This window comes from Mycteria americana, chromosome 8, assembly GCF_035582795.1.
Source record: "Mycteria americana isolate JAX WOST 10 ecotype Jacksonville Zoo and Gardens chromosome 8, USCA_MyAme_1.0, whole genome shotgun sequence".
Classification (NCBI taxonomy): domain Eukaryota; kingdom Metazoa; phylum Chordata; class Aves; order Ciconiiformes; family Ciconiidae; genus Mycteria; species Mycteria americana.
Window position 1 is genome coordinate 9,857,044 of NC_134372.1, and position 13,227 is coordinate 9,870,270.

General features: G+C 46.1%; 1 protein-coding gene across 2 annotated transcripts in view; it reads right to left on the reverse strand.

Moving 5' to 3' along the window:
• The window catches only part of ADAM19 (ADAM metallopeptidase domain 19), a 37,127-nt gene that overhangs the window by 8,805 nt on the left and 15,095 nt on the right, over positions 1–13,227 (reverse strand). For both annotated transcript variants that reach the window (XM_075509561.1, XM_075509560.1), the window contains exons 4-16: positions 13,086–13,164; positions 11,957–12,033; positions 10,123–10,315; positions 9,584–9,649; positions 8,114–8,185; positions 7,104–7,270; positions 5,843–5,927; positions 5,456–5,595; positions 3,639–3,816; positions 2,863–2,952; positions 1,402–1,597; positions 1,013–1,121; positions 284–488 (exon numbers count right to left, since the gene is read on the reverse strand). In XM_075509561.1, the coding sequence (XP_075365676.1) occupies positions 284–488; positions 1,013–1,121; positions 1,402–1,597; positions 2,863–2,952; positions 3,639–3,816; positions 5,456–5,595; positions 5,843–5,927; positions 7,104–7,270; positions 8,114–8,185; positions 9,584–9,649; positions 10,123–10,315; positions 11,957–12,033; positions 13,086–13,164 (1,657 nt within the window). The remainder of the gene's footprint in view (positions 1–283; positions 489–1,012; positions 1,122–1,401; positions 1,598–2,862; positions 2,953–3,638; positions 3,817–5,455; positions 5,596–5,842; positions 5,928–7,103; positions 7,271–8,113; positions 8,186–9,583; positions 9,650–10,122; positions 10,316–11,956; positions 12,034–13,085; positions 13,165–13,227) is intronic.

A 13,227-nucleotide genomic window follows, 5' to 3' on the forward strand; every position in this document is an offset into this window, starting at 1 on the left:
TGTGTGTCTCACCTCTAAGCAAGACAACCTCAACCAACTAGCAAATCCATTAGCACTGTCCCTGAACTTCATCTGGCAAAGACTTAAGGTATGGCCTTTGGTGTGCATTCTTCCATTGCTTCTCAGAAGCCTCTAAGAACTTATTTTTCTAACAAACATAAAAATCCCCTCGAAAGGCATTAGACATAAGAAATTAATGGCTTGATAACCACAAAGCACTTTCCAGACCGAAAAGTGATACCCTGAACCTCCCCCAAGCCATTACAGGCAGGACTGTACCTACATGATGGCTCCCACATTTTGTTCCTGTCAACACCAAGCCAGGATCCAGCATCTCCTTTTCTTCACTCTCAGATCTGTACACGTGGGTCCCTCGGCACCTCAGCTGTGTCCTCTGCATGCGGATAGTTGTGTCTATGGCCACTGCGTTCGACTGCAGGGGTTTGGAAGCAGAGCTCTGGCACTGGATCTTCCCACATTTAGCATCTCTGATTTCAAAGGAAAGGCTAAAGTGATTATTTCTGGCTTGCTGAATGTTTTGCAGGCATCAGCTCTACATGTAAATTAAAGCAGCAGTGTTGAGTCATTGTTGAATGGCAAAAGAGCAAGCACCTCCCAAGAGCCCAAGCAACAGTGTCTGATGGGTACTGATGGTACCATTTCACTGTCCCCATGGGTAGGCCAGCCTCAAAAAAATCCCAGATAAGACTAAGAAGGTTTTGTCTCAGTTAAAAAGCTACATTTAACTTATGGATTTGAAAATCCCCTCTTCTGTTGCTTTGAAAAAAGATCAACTAGGTGGTTTAAAATGCAAAAGGCAGGGACAATGGTAAACTTAAAGCTTCAGTTGTAAGGGTTCTAAGTCTAACAAGGATGCAGCTGGTTTCCCAGGAGGCAGAGGGACGGACTGAAACCAAAGCATGGATCAGTTTTATCTACTGGCCCATAATTTTGTAATATGTAAAAACATCTTCTCCAAGGAGCAACTCTTGGCTGCCACTCTGCTTTCTACCTCATCTCACACTTCCTGTAGTTGCCGTAGATGTCCTTCCCACAGTTGCCATAGATGTCTCCAGCAGCATTAACCTTCTCAAAGCAGGCATCTGGTGCTGGCCTTGCTCCTGCATGGAAGAGACTCACGTGGCTGATTCCTGTGGAGCCTGGCAGCCCATCTTACCCCATGCCAACCACTCAGTTGTTCTTTTTCTGGGATGGTTTGAGCGTGGGAAATTTTTGCTGCCTCCTCCAAGATGCAAGGCAGGAGAAAAGGCTCCTCAAACTTTGCCACTGATAATGGGTATGGAAGGTACTACTGCCTTACACAGGGTGAATAATAGCAGGATGCCACATAATATTGCCTCTTCAAAGGACAATGTATTTTGCTGCAAGTAGTGTCCTTACCAGGCCCCCACAGCTGCAAGCACTGGTCTTTATATGTGAGACACATGCCACTGTAGCAATAGGCCTTTCCTCCGTCGCAGGAAGCCCCATCGATTTGGTAAGAGTTGGGGGGGCAAAACGGTGACTCTCCAGTGCAGTATTCTGGAAGGTCACAGAGTCCTGACCTTTCCCTGCAGAGAGTTCCCGGAGACATCAGCTAAAAAGATATAAAGGGAAAAAAACTGAATTATTGCTTGGCTCCTTTGTGGTTTCACATCTGCACAATGTCTCCTTGTAGATAAGAAAAAATCTTGTGTGTGTCTCTTCATCCACCTTGTCTTAGGTTTTTTGAGGTCAGCAGTGATCCAAATGACTCTGTAACTTCATTAACTGGGTGAGCTGTGTAGAATCCAATTAATGACTGGATCCCTTCCCTAGGTAGCGATGAGATCATGCACAGAAAATAAGGCTGCGAGGTCTCAAGGGGACACTGATACATCTCCCTCTACCCTAGGGTAGGATCTGATTTACCTAAACCATTTCTGACAGATGTTTGTGTAATCTATTCTCAAAACCCTCCCTGTTTGGGAAGTCTGTTCCAGTGTTTGCCTGTCATTTCTGCTGGAGACATTTTCCTAATGTGTAACTTATGTCTCCCTTGCTTACGAGTTTACCCAGTTCATTCTTGTCCTGCCCACCATGGACATGGAGAACGGAAGGGCACACATAGTCACATCTAGGAGTTTTTTCCAAGTCTCTTGTGAAAGGAGTGGGTCCAGGTGGATTCCTGGAAAATTATTTTCCACATGCTCAGGATAGGTCAGTAAGAGCACGCAGTCAATGTGCAAACACAAAAATGAGCTTAAGAGAAATGTTTGCCTATGTTCATTTTTGAGTTAATTTGTTGTCAAAGCTTGAGATCTTGGCTCCAAAATCAGAAACACATGTTAACCAGCCTCTATAAGGAAAGCTGAGATTTAAAATTATAGTGGTCACACACATACAATCCTCTTTGCTAGCATTTCTTCAGCAAGCACCTGGGCTAAAAGGAATTCAACTGCATCCCAGAAAAGAGGGTTCAGAGCACAGATAGCATCCAGCCTAACCCCCAGAGGAAGTGTTTGCTCTAAGAGCTCTGTCTAGATTTCTTCTAGAGCCAAAGTAGAGAAATATTCATTCTGATTCATCCCATCCCTAAGTGTTTTAGAGAGGCAGTCTGACTTCATTCCAGCAGCATTCACAGCTCATCTTAAGTTATCACAGAAGCCAATTAAATTAGTCAGCTAGAAGAAAGGACCCCACTAGTCTGATTGCACTCGTAGCTGTTGTACCTAAAAATCACACCACGTTGCTTGCAGGTGAGGAGCTGAACTCCATGTTTGGCTGTGTTTGCTCCCCTTTCCCCTCCATTTTTCAGCCTCACGCTTAGACCACCGTTATTCCTTCTCCTCTCTTAGTAAAACCCAGACATAGACATCCCACCTTGCACTGATGACAGCAGCTGCCGTGGGCACATTCGGCACCCAGCTTCAGGGAGCAGGTGCTGGCGTTGCAGCAGGGGTTGTTGCATTCCTGGAAGACAGCGAGGTGCAGCCGAGTTTACAAGGCAGGTGTTCAAGACAAGAACGTGCCAGAGCATCGAAGTGTGAAGCTGGCACTAATCTGTTCTCGTACATGATGAATTACATGCGAACAAAGTAACAGCCTTCCTTCCACAATACGTTCATGATACCCAGCGTGTGCTGAATTACAGTACTGCATAATTGTACCCTGTGTCGGACTGACTGGATACGATAGGTTATGCTCATTACATCTAGTGAGTCTGGGCTGCTGGTTCCAGCTCCCTTTTGTCTTATTAGTCAAAGGATGGATTTGGAGAAGTGAGATGCAGTGCTAAGAGAAGCCACATCCTTACCAAGAATGGAGACGTAGGTAAAGTGAACTTATGTATGAAACTGCAACATCTAAGATCACTTTTTCTTTTCTTTTTTAAATGAAGTTTTCATCACCTCTGTTCAACCATGGATTACACCATCCCAGAGTTCTGGGCTGCATTGTACTACATACTGTGAATTTAGTTAGACATGATATTTTACAACCTTGTTTTACATTGCGTATACATTTACATACAGGGAAGGTATGCATATCTCCTGCACAAACAAAAGCTGTTTACATATCACATAACTGTATTTGCAAAGACATGATAAAATCATTGTGTCCCACTAAACCCCAAATGGTTGGATCTGAACAATTGTTACCTCCACCTCTCCACAGTCACACTCCTCTCCCTCTTCCAAGTAGCCGTTTCCACATTTCTTCCCACCATACATTTTTTTGGTATCTGGCATATTGGAGAGACACATCCCTCCACCAGACTGCAGATACTTCTCCAGCTCCCTTCTATTGCACTGGTTGAACACCTTGGGGAATGGGTGCCTGAATATGGACAGTGTAGAAAAACATCATGACAGATCTGGCCAATGGTTTAGAGAACCAAAAATGAGCACATGCAAATCCTGACAAGTGCCAAAGGACACAGGTCCTTCTCTGGAGTCTCTGAAATTGTGCAAAAGCGGATCGTGATTTTGTGTGTGTTCAAAATCAGATCCATCTGGATTACATTAGATAAGGTGATTGCACTGCAAGACTGTCTGGTAATGTAATGGCCTTAAACAACAAACTTTATTGAAACGGCATACGTTGAGTTAGACTTGACTTTGTCAGCTGACAAGTGTGGCTGTCCTTACCGGCTCAATACTGAAGCTGTGGCTTATTCCTAACTCTGCTTGAACAGGCCTAAGAATCCAGCACTCGGACTGTGAATAACTGCTTGCGAATTTAGCTGATAAAAATAACATTTCCTTTTTCTATCTACTGCCGCATTGTAAAGGACATGAATATTTTCTGTTACATGAATTATTAATTTCTGTTGCTACAATGCTTGAACCTATGCACTCTATTCATGACCATGCATGTGTGAGTGTATGTTGTGCCTTGCATGTTCTACCTGCATGCCAATATGTTTTCACTTCTCACCTAAACGTTTTTCCTTATTTGGAGGAAATCATTCACATAAAAGAAGGTATCTAATGGAGACAATTTTGTTAAAAACTGCTAAACCCCAAGGTGGAAGGCTTGAGGAAACAGGGAATGTGGCTTTAAGTGAATGGGTTCGGCTGATGTTTTCACATGACTGAAATATGGAAGCTGTTGTGGTTCCTCATCCAAAATGAGCTCTGGAATCCCTGTGGGTTTCCAGAGTCACTCTTGCTTCCCCTTTCTCTCAAAGCCAGCTCTTTCTTCCCTTTTAAACACAGGCTCTCTGTGGCTTACTGAAACCAAACAGTATTCTTAAGACAACAAGCAGCTGATCTGTTTTCATGTTTTCTGACTTAGAAATATAATTCTATTCCTGTGCCTTTTAATAAAATTAGTTATTTCCTGAAGCAATCCTTTTTCCTCTCTTTACCACATTGTAATGCACATTATCTTTTGCATGAGATGCTTTAGAAACTGTATCAACTATCTATCTACGCACCTTGTGTGCAACACAGAAATTAAACCCATGTAAACCTCTACATGCCAAAGTCATGCATGTTCTGGTCACCCCTCGTTTCTCTGTACTTGCTGGCAATAGGCAGTCCAGGTTTTGCAGAAGGAGGTGTGTGTATATGCATTGAACTTGCTTTGGGGGGATGGATCATTTGGTAGGACACAGTGGGAAGCACAAACTCAGACCTGAGGGGTTAAAGGGGTCCTGAGACCGTCTCTCAGGACAGAAGATAGGAAAATTTTCCTTTTTACCAGACAGTTTAGGGCTCCACTTCTAAATGCTGCCAGGTCCCTACATTACCTAAGGCAAATCTCAGGCAGGACTAAGTTCATTGGGAATTTAGCAAATTCCTACTGATACATGACCCAGGGTTTGCCCAGCAGTATTTTCTCTATAAACACACTGGCTCCAACAGGCAGCAACAGACCCACCTTCAGTCTGCATTTCTAGCTCTTACTCCACCAAGGCTCATGTAATGAAGCCCTTTGCATTTCTCCATGAGACTAGGTAAGACAAACTCACCCAGTTGCAGAAGCCATGATGCAGCCTCCATCTTCTGCAGGGGTAGTACAGCAGCCAGCTGAATCATGATTCATGCCAAAATTGTGTCCCATCTCATGGGCAATGGTAGCAGCAACACCAATGGCATTATCAGAGTGATCCTGTGCAAGGTCAAAGAGGCACATCAGCATTTTACCTGTGCCTGTCCTGCGCACCTCTGAGTCAATGGGGTAAGTGGAACCTCTGATTACTACATGTAGAAAACATCTACTGAAGGTATTCCTGCCTATAAGCAGGTGAGCTAGAGGCCTTCACAGGAAATATTTTCTGCCTGGGCTTTAGGAGACGTCTATCTTATGTATTCACTGCTGGCAAGAAACATCGTATTAGGTATTAGCAATTACTCACCATGTTTACTCCTCCTGACTGGAAATCAGAGCACATGGCCATCACGGGAGCCAAGCCTACTGTGGTACCTTGGAAGGGCACACCCCTAAAATCAACCCAGAAAGACCATGAAATGGCACCAAGGCACTTGAGAAGGCAAGGCAGAGAAATACATCCTGCAGTCCACAGCTTTATACATATACACAGTGTCAGGTGAATACATTTTCTTTAGTAATATCTTCAAGTACAGGACACTATAGCAAAGCTACAAAGCCTTAAGACCTATTTTTCTTGGACTACTACTTTGTTTCATGGGCCAACCAGCCAATCCTATTTTTTATAATGGTCTGCTGCCATTATAGCCAAAAAGTGCTCCCCCTGAGCTTTGCAACAAGCACAGAAAAGACTATTTCTGGATCCTTAATTTGGTGCTGTTTTGGATACTTAATTTACCTTAAGCCTGCTGTTTGCTGGCTTGGGATTCAGGGACTTGACAGAGTACTAGATAACACCTTTGAGGTGCAGCCATGCTCAGCTCCTGCCTGGCGAGCTGGAATTCTGCACTGTCCCTGCCGACATGTCTGAAATGGGAGCCTTGGAAATTGTGCTCAGGACATGACTAGGTGAAGGTGAAATACAGTAATGTTAAAGGAAAAAAACCAAACAAATAAACAAACAAAACAAGGGAAAAGGCATTGCATCTCCGCATTTCAGTCCTACAGGTTTCTCCTCTGACTCACCACTATTTACTGGTGGCTGAATTACCATGGGAGAGGTAAGGAGGTCTAAGAGTTGCTGCACATTTTTCTTCCAATGACAGCTGCATTGCTGGCCTTAGCTACCGGCCCTAATGAGATCAGTAGGATGAGTCACACATCATCAGCTAGCTCCCAGCACCCTGTCCCCTGTGTCTCAGAGGCGTGGGTTAGGAACAAATGCCTTCTCCAAAGGGCTTAGCTCCCCTTTACAGGTCTTGCTTCTGGTTCAGATTTTCTTGAAATCGTACATGTAGCTGTGACAGATCATGTGCAGCCGCCTGTGATACGCACACACAATAACGCTGATGCACTTTGGTGCTTGTGTATTGAGACTGCTGCACAGTCTGGGACCTCCGCTTTTCCTAAGGTGATTGTGCTCTGGGTGCCAGAGCTTAATGCTGGCTGAGCAGCCACTACATAAATCTGCCACGCTGAATCTTAGAACAATATAGTCTCACATACTGATTTCTTATCCGCCCAAACTACTTGTCAGAAACAGGTTATTTCAGGAGAAATAAACATACGTGATTAGTTGGGCATTATCATGTTTTCTGTGCACTCGCTCCTTGCTACTCCAGGCCAGAAAGGACTTCAGGGTGGAGTAGGGGTTCTCAGTTACATCGCATTTATTCCAATTACTCCAGATCTCCAGCCCCACCAACGCAATCCGGATATTCAGGGATCTGTAAAACTAAGATGCAGGAAGGAAAAGAGATGACAAAATGAGCACCACTAATTTATTTTACTGTCATTTAAATCTTGTATATAAACCCTGCTAAATGCTACTACAGATACACATGTCCAGAGAAGATGTTTTCTCTGGAAATGCATTGCAACTTAGCGCCTCAGCTCTGCAGAGAGAAATGTGCACCACCCACCAACCTAAACTCAATTACATTACAGATGCTGAACTTCCATTTTTAAATGAATGACAGAGAGATAATCTAGAAAAACAAGGACTGGAGACTGAGATCATGTTTATCTTTAGATATGCCAAAATTCCTGAAAAGAGGACAGAAATAATCTGCTGCCCATGTCAAGTACAAACAGGACAAGTCTTCATGGACGGGGGGCTGAAGAGAGTGGTGGAAGGAGTTTAAGGGGAGAAGGGGAGTATGAAGGGAGTAGATCTGAGAAGCTGTGACATTCACTTCAGCAGCAATGGGTACCACTGCAAGGATGACCTTTGAAGGCTTCTTCCACCTCTACTTGCCAAGATTCCTACAATTTGAAGTGAATACCTTAGTCCCTCGTCAAAAAGGAGTATTTAGGTAACACAGTTAATAAAGAGATGTATTAAAACACAGAGATGCTCATGCTCGCTCCAAGGTAAGGAATGGAGATTCCCCCACCCCACCCCTGATGTCCAACAACAGAATTGTTTGTCGGATGGTCTCCACTCCCCAAGTCACTAGGGAGAACTGTTGAAATGTTACGCTCTCTCCCAAGAAGGCAGTCTTCCTCTGTCACAATTAATTCTCATAATTCATGATTTGGACTTTGCTTTCCTCAGTTCACGCCCACCTGATCTCACCTTATCTACGTAATTAGCAGCCTCCACTAATTTAAGCCTTGTTGCTTCAAGGTTGAAGTGATGCTTCTGAAACTGAACAAAATGATCGTGTCAGCACAAAGGCAACTAGGAAGAGCTGAAATGTGTTAAAACAAGTCACATTACTCTGGGCATAAGAAGGTAATTATCAGGTGAAGCCCAAAAGCTTTCCTTCACTGTACATCTGACTATAACCCCACCCGCACACATATATTCAGAATTCATTCCTGGCATCCCACTGCAGCGACGTTATTCAAGCAGTGGTAGTAACTCAGTTACTACCAAACTTATCAGAGCCCCCAGAGCCAGAGGCTGACAAAGAACTGACAAATTTGCCAGGTAAAATATACGGTAACATGACTTAATGTCTGAGGTCAAGGCTGCCGTAGCGCTCATCCCATCTCACTCATCCAACAAATGGGGGATGTATCTCACTCATCCGATAGATTTGCCTATTTAAACCACCTGGAAATTAACAAGTTAATTTTAGCAAACTGTTTGATTCAAGGAATTAAAGTTGCAAAATATTTAGATTTTTGTTTAACAGTTGACAAAACCTGGGACTTTTCTTCTAGCGAGGGAGACGGTAAATGCAGTAAGGGCAGTTAACGACAACACTGCAAGGGTGTCTACCCCAGCTTCTCTAATGAAATGGTGAACAACATATGGCAGTTCCTGGGTATAATGTGTTTTCTCACAGTTTCCCTGGTATCCTGCTGCCTAATAGAAAAGGCTGAAATAGGTTCTGCCTCTTTAGTTTTACTCAGAATAAATTATAGTCCTGAGCACTACGTGGCTTTCACTATTGGAGTTTCAAGTTGTAAATAATTAATAGGACCAGCCTGACTCCCGTCTGTGCTGCGGATTAGATGATCAGCAAAACACTGCGCGGTTTGCACTGTCAGTAAGCACATCTGGCGTGCTGTCCAGGCTGGGGACGGGGGAGCGATTGCTGACTTCACTGGGTCTCTTCCAGCCCTATTCTATGATCTAGAGCCTTGAAAATGCCTATTTATGTATCTGTTACTAGCTCAGAGCAGAGAATAATCACGGTTATCTTCTCTAGAGATTAAGTGTACTGCAGAGTTACAAGCACATCGTTCCTGGAAACCCCCAAGTCACCCTAGGCTGAAGGCAGTCTCTCCCATCAATAACCAGGGCCGACCACTGGTACCTTGGGAGGCAAGAACTGACCCCCAAGGTCCTTCAACCAAATTGCAACCTGCTTCTCTCCCCTGGCCAACAGTGGTGGCAGCAGAGGAGTCATGGCTGCTGGGACAAAAGCGACCAAGACACAGCCCTCCCTGTCTGCTGCTGGGGGTAGGACCCTCGGGATGGCAAGAGGAAACCTGGTGAGCTCCAGCTGCCCTCCCCGCCCCAGGAGATGCTGCAGGTGGGATGCTCGCTCTGGGCCCGGTGCGCAGTTGGTATAAACGTGATCCCTTTTCTTACCTCTGCATAATCAGCCACAAGCAGAAGCTCCACGTACTTCGTAGCCTGCAGAGTCTCCCGTTTCACCTGCGGCAGCAGCAGCAACACAGGTTATTTCCCCAGCATCCCCCAAGAAACTCTTCACAAAACATATGTACAGGCCATTTTTCCCGGTTGGTTTTTCACTGGCCATTCACCCCACTCCATCACACACAGGGACCTCCAGATGTTAATAGCAACCAAGTATCACAAGTCAGTTTAGCTACAGTAAGCGCCCATGTGCCTGTCCTCAGCCCATCAGTTTGTTCAAGTATCAGATGCACAAATCTGTACAGGAACAGCTACAGCCCAGATTCCTCACACTACACAATGGTCCCCAACACTCATTTATTTCTCTGCTGGAGCCACTAATTGGCAACCAGCTTGCTACAAACCCTCTTAAACATCCTCCTCCATTTCACTTTCTGAGCTATGCTCCCAGAAAACAGCAGGCTCCTCGGGCTTGGAACAGCTGGGAAAATTGGAGCATCACGCATGGATCTGGTTTGAGCCCTGCTCACCCGCTGGCGAGGTGGTTTCATCCCAGTTGTGAAGTCCCTGAGCCAGTCTTCGGCTGCATCCCCAGTGCCCTGGTAGCCACAGGCTCCTCTCTGCAACCTCAGGTCGTCCAACCTGTAGATCAAGTGCTGGTTTGGGCTGTCGGGAACAGGCTCTAAGATATAGCTGGAATTGCTGCTCATTAAGATCAGTCCTCTGTTGAAACGGGAAGCAATAAGAGGGAAAGTTAATTACTATCACAGCAACCGCAGACAAATCCTTCTTTTGCTGCTGAGTTCCCGTCTGACCCTGGCAAGGCACTTATCCTTACCAGGCCATTCAGTTCATTAATAAAGAAGATGGGAATATTTTCAGTTCAGAGCAGGGAATCCCTCAGCTTGCATATATCAAAATCTATTCAGTGGGCCTCAGACACTCAATTAAGGGGCTATTGGAGCATGTGCTGCAACAATGTTAACCTGAGAAGTACTGATTTTTTTGAAGTACAGCTTCTTCTTTAGGGGCAGTGGAAGCTTTTCAACCAGTTGAAGAAATTTGTCTTTAACAGAACTGACCTAAAAAATGTGAAGACTTCGTTTGTCAATAGAAAAAACCACAGTTCTCTCTGGGACTTGCACATAGCCATACGGTTCTGTTTTTCTCAATGAGCGTGTTACAGCCAGGAGAGCTGGAAATCTCCTGTGTTTGATGCCCACTAGAAGATGTGTGGCTTGACAGGCAGCACACCTCCCTGTGAAGGCTCAGAGTGAAAACAGCCGCGTGTTCTCAGCTCCCGTGCCTTGCTGGCAATTAGAAAACCATGTCGAGGAGTTGCCAGCAGACCGCTGACAGCTCAGGGGTCAGGAATGCTACCACATGTGCACACCGAGGAGACATCTCTACCTCCTCTGCAGCTAGGAAGGCAGAGCCTAGGAAAACGCAGAAGCAAGGCACACCTGTGACTACTTTTGCTTTTGGATTATTTATTGCAAACCACAGGTGGCTGCACTGTCCTGTTTATCTCACTGGGATCTTTGGTCTGTGCTACATTCACTTAAGATGTCTCAGGTTTGCTTTGGCAGGGGCTGTTTCCTGGCTGGAGCCGGTCCCGCCAGCGCAGCTTCCAATCAGCGCCTGAGAGCAGACCACCACTAATATCAATAAAGCCCATGTGGTGTTTTGGAAACAAACTCTGAGCTGGTGTAAATGAATGCAGCTCCTTGGTCGCAACAACCCGTTTCATTTACTCCTGCTGAGGATACAGACCGTCTTTTCCTGCCAAAGACTCCATTACTACCAAAGCGAAGGTTTTAAATGCATAACACGCACAACCCCGGCACCACCCAGGGAGAAAGCAGAGAGCGGGGCTGACAACCCAGGAGGAAGTTCAAACTTGACGACTTTGCCCCAAAACGCACACAAAAACTTGCCAGTTGTGAGAGACTGGGAGAAGGAGCTGGCTTCTGCATTAGTGTAGAGTATTGGGCTGGGACGTGGCAAGTCCTGTCCCTGTCTCTGTCAGGGACGCAGCCCTGAGTCACTAACAAGAGTCTTTTGCTCCAGGGGACTCGAGTTAAACTCACTCGTTTCATGAGACCACGTTGCCAGCACAAAGGGGGAAGGAGTCTAGGAACTGGCTAGGCAGCCATGGTTACTAATGATATCCAAATTTCTGCATTTCCCCTGACATGCTCCCTTTTATGCCCAGGACCCTTGGCTGGGTGACATTTGAGAACAGGTCTATCTGCCCAGAAAGGAATAAGGCAACCAGGCTGCCGGGGAGCCGAGCTTGAGTGGCAGCATGCTGAGGAGCTAAGCAGAGGCATTCCCGCAGCTCCGGCATCACCAGGCACTTACCGCAGCCCTCCGCACGCGCTGAGCGTGACGCTGGAGTGCTCCCAGCCCCTCACGACCCCATGGTAAAAGCAGTGGTCCTGGAAAGCAGAGGGGAGCAGGGTTGGCAATGCAGTTTTGGGATGGACGTATGCTATATTTAGGCATCACTGAGTCCCATGTGAGTGCAGCTGATACTCCGGTAATTGTTCTCTTTCCACTGCATTTGGCAGTTGACTATCATAACTAAATTTCTGTGAGTCTGCATCGAAATTTGGCCTTTCAGCTGCCGTGCGTGGCCTGTGCGAATGCATCAAACGGCTCCTTGTTGCCAGTAAAAATTAAGAGCTTTGAATCTCCAAGGAAGCAGCTCAGATGGCTGCAGCATTAAGGCCAATCCAAAGCTTTCTGCATGTAATGGGAGCTGCTATCGATGGCAGCTGGCCCTGGGTCAGGCCCCAAAGGACGTGCCTTCAGCCCCAGAGAGGGTGATACCACGGGCAGTGGGGAAGTCCCCGTCTAGGGGCTCCTGGCAAGACAAAGGCAGCCTCTGGCAGGGACAAGGAGGCTTTGGGGCAGAAACGCCAACATATTCATCACATCCCTTCCTTTCACCCCGCGGCAGTATCAGTAAAGATGATCTCATGGGGTTTTTATCTCTTATTTTTGCATTGCACCCAATGCACATCTTTGTGCCACTGCAGCAGAGAGTCAGCCAAGGCCTGTGTGAGATCAGTAATTCATGGGATTTTTACTGAACAGAAGCCAGCTTACATGGTCTGGTTTTCCCAAAGGCTGGGAATGTCCCCAGCGTGGAGTACCCAGTGGCAAAACTGAAAGCAAGAGGATGAGCAGCAGGAGGAATAAACGATTCCCCAGCATGCAGAGAGAGGGGAGCGATGCTGGAGGCTGACCTGGGCTCTCATATCAGAGCTTGGGCAAAACAGTAGACGTTTCTACCATTGCTGGGGGATGGAGACACTTTCTTGCTGGAACGCCCCTGGTCGGAAAGTCGGACTGCCCTCCCCTTCAGCTTAAAGCGGACTTGTGGCCTCGAAGAAAAGCTCTGGAGAAAGAAGGTCACCTGCTTCTCCGGACCCCCTGCCTGATGTCCCCTGCGCGCCGTGGGAGGGAAAGTGCTCTCTGCACTCACCGTGTGGGTCAGAGAGGTGGTCTGGGGTTGTCCAGTCTGGCTGTAATGAGTTTCAGTGTAGCTTGGTGCAAAGAGGTTTCTGCAGATACAAGGAGGGGGAAAGAAAAGAAGAAGAAGAAAAAAAAAAGACAATAAGACCTTT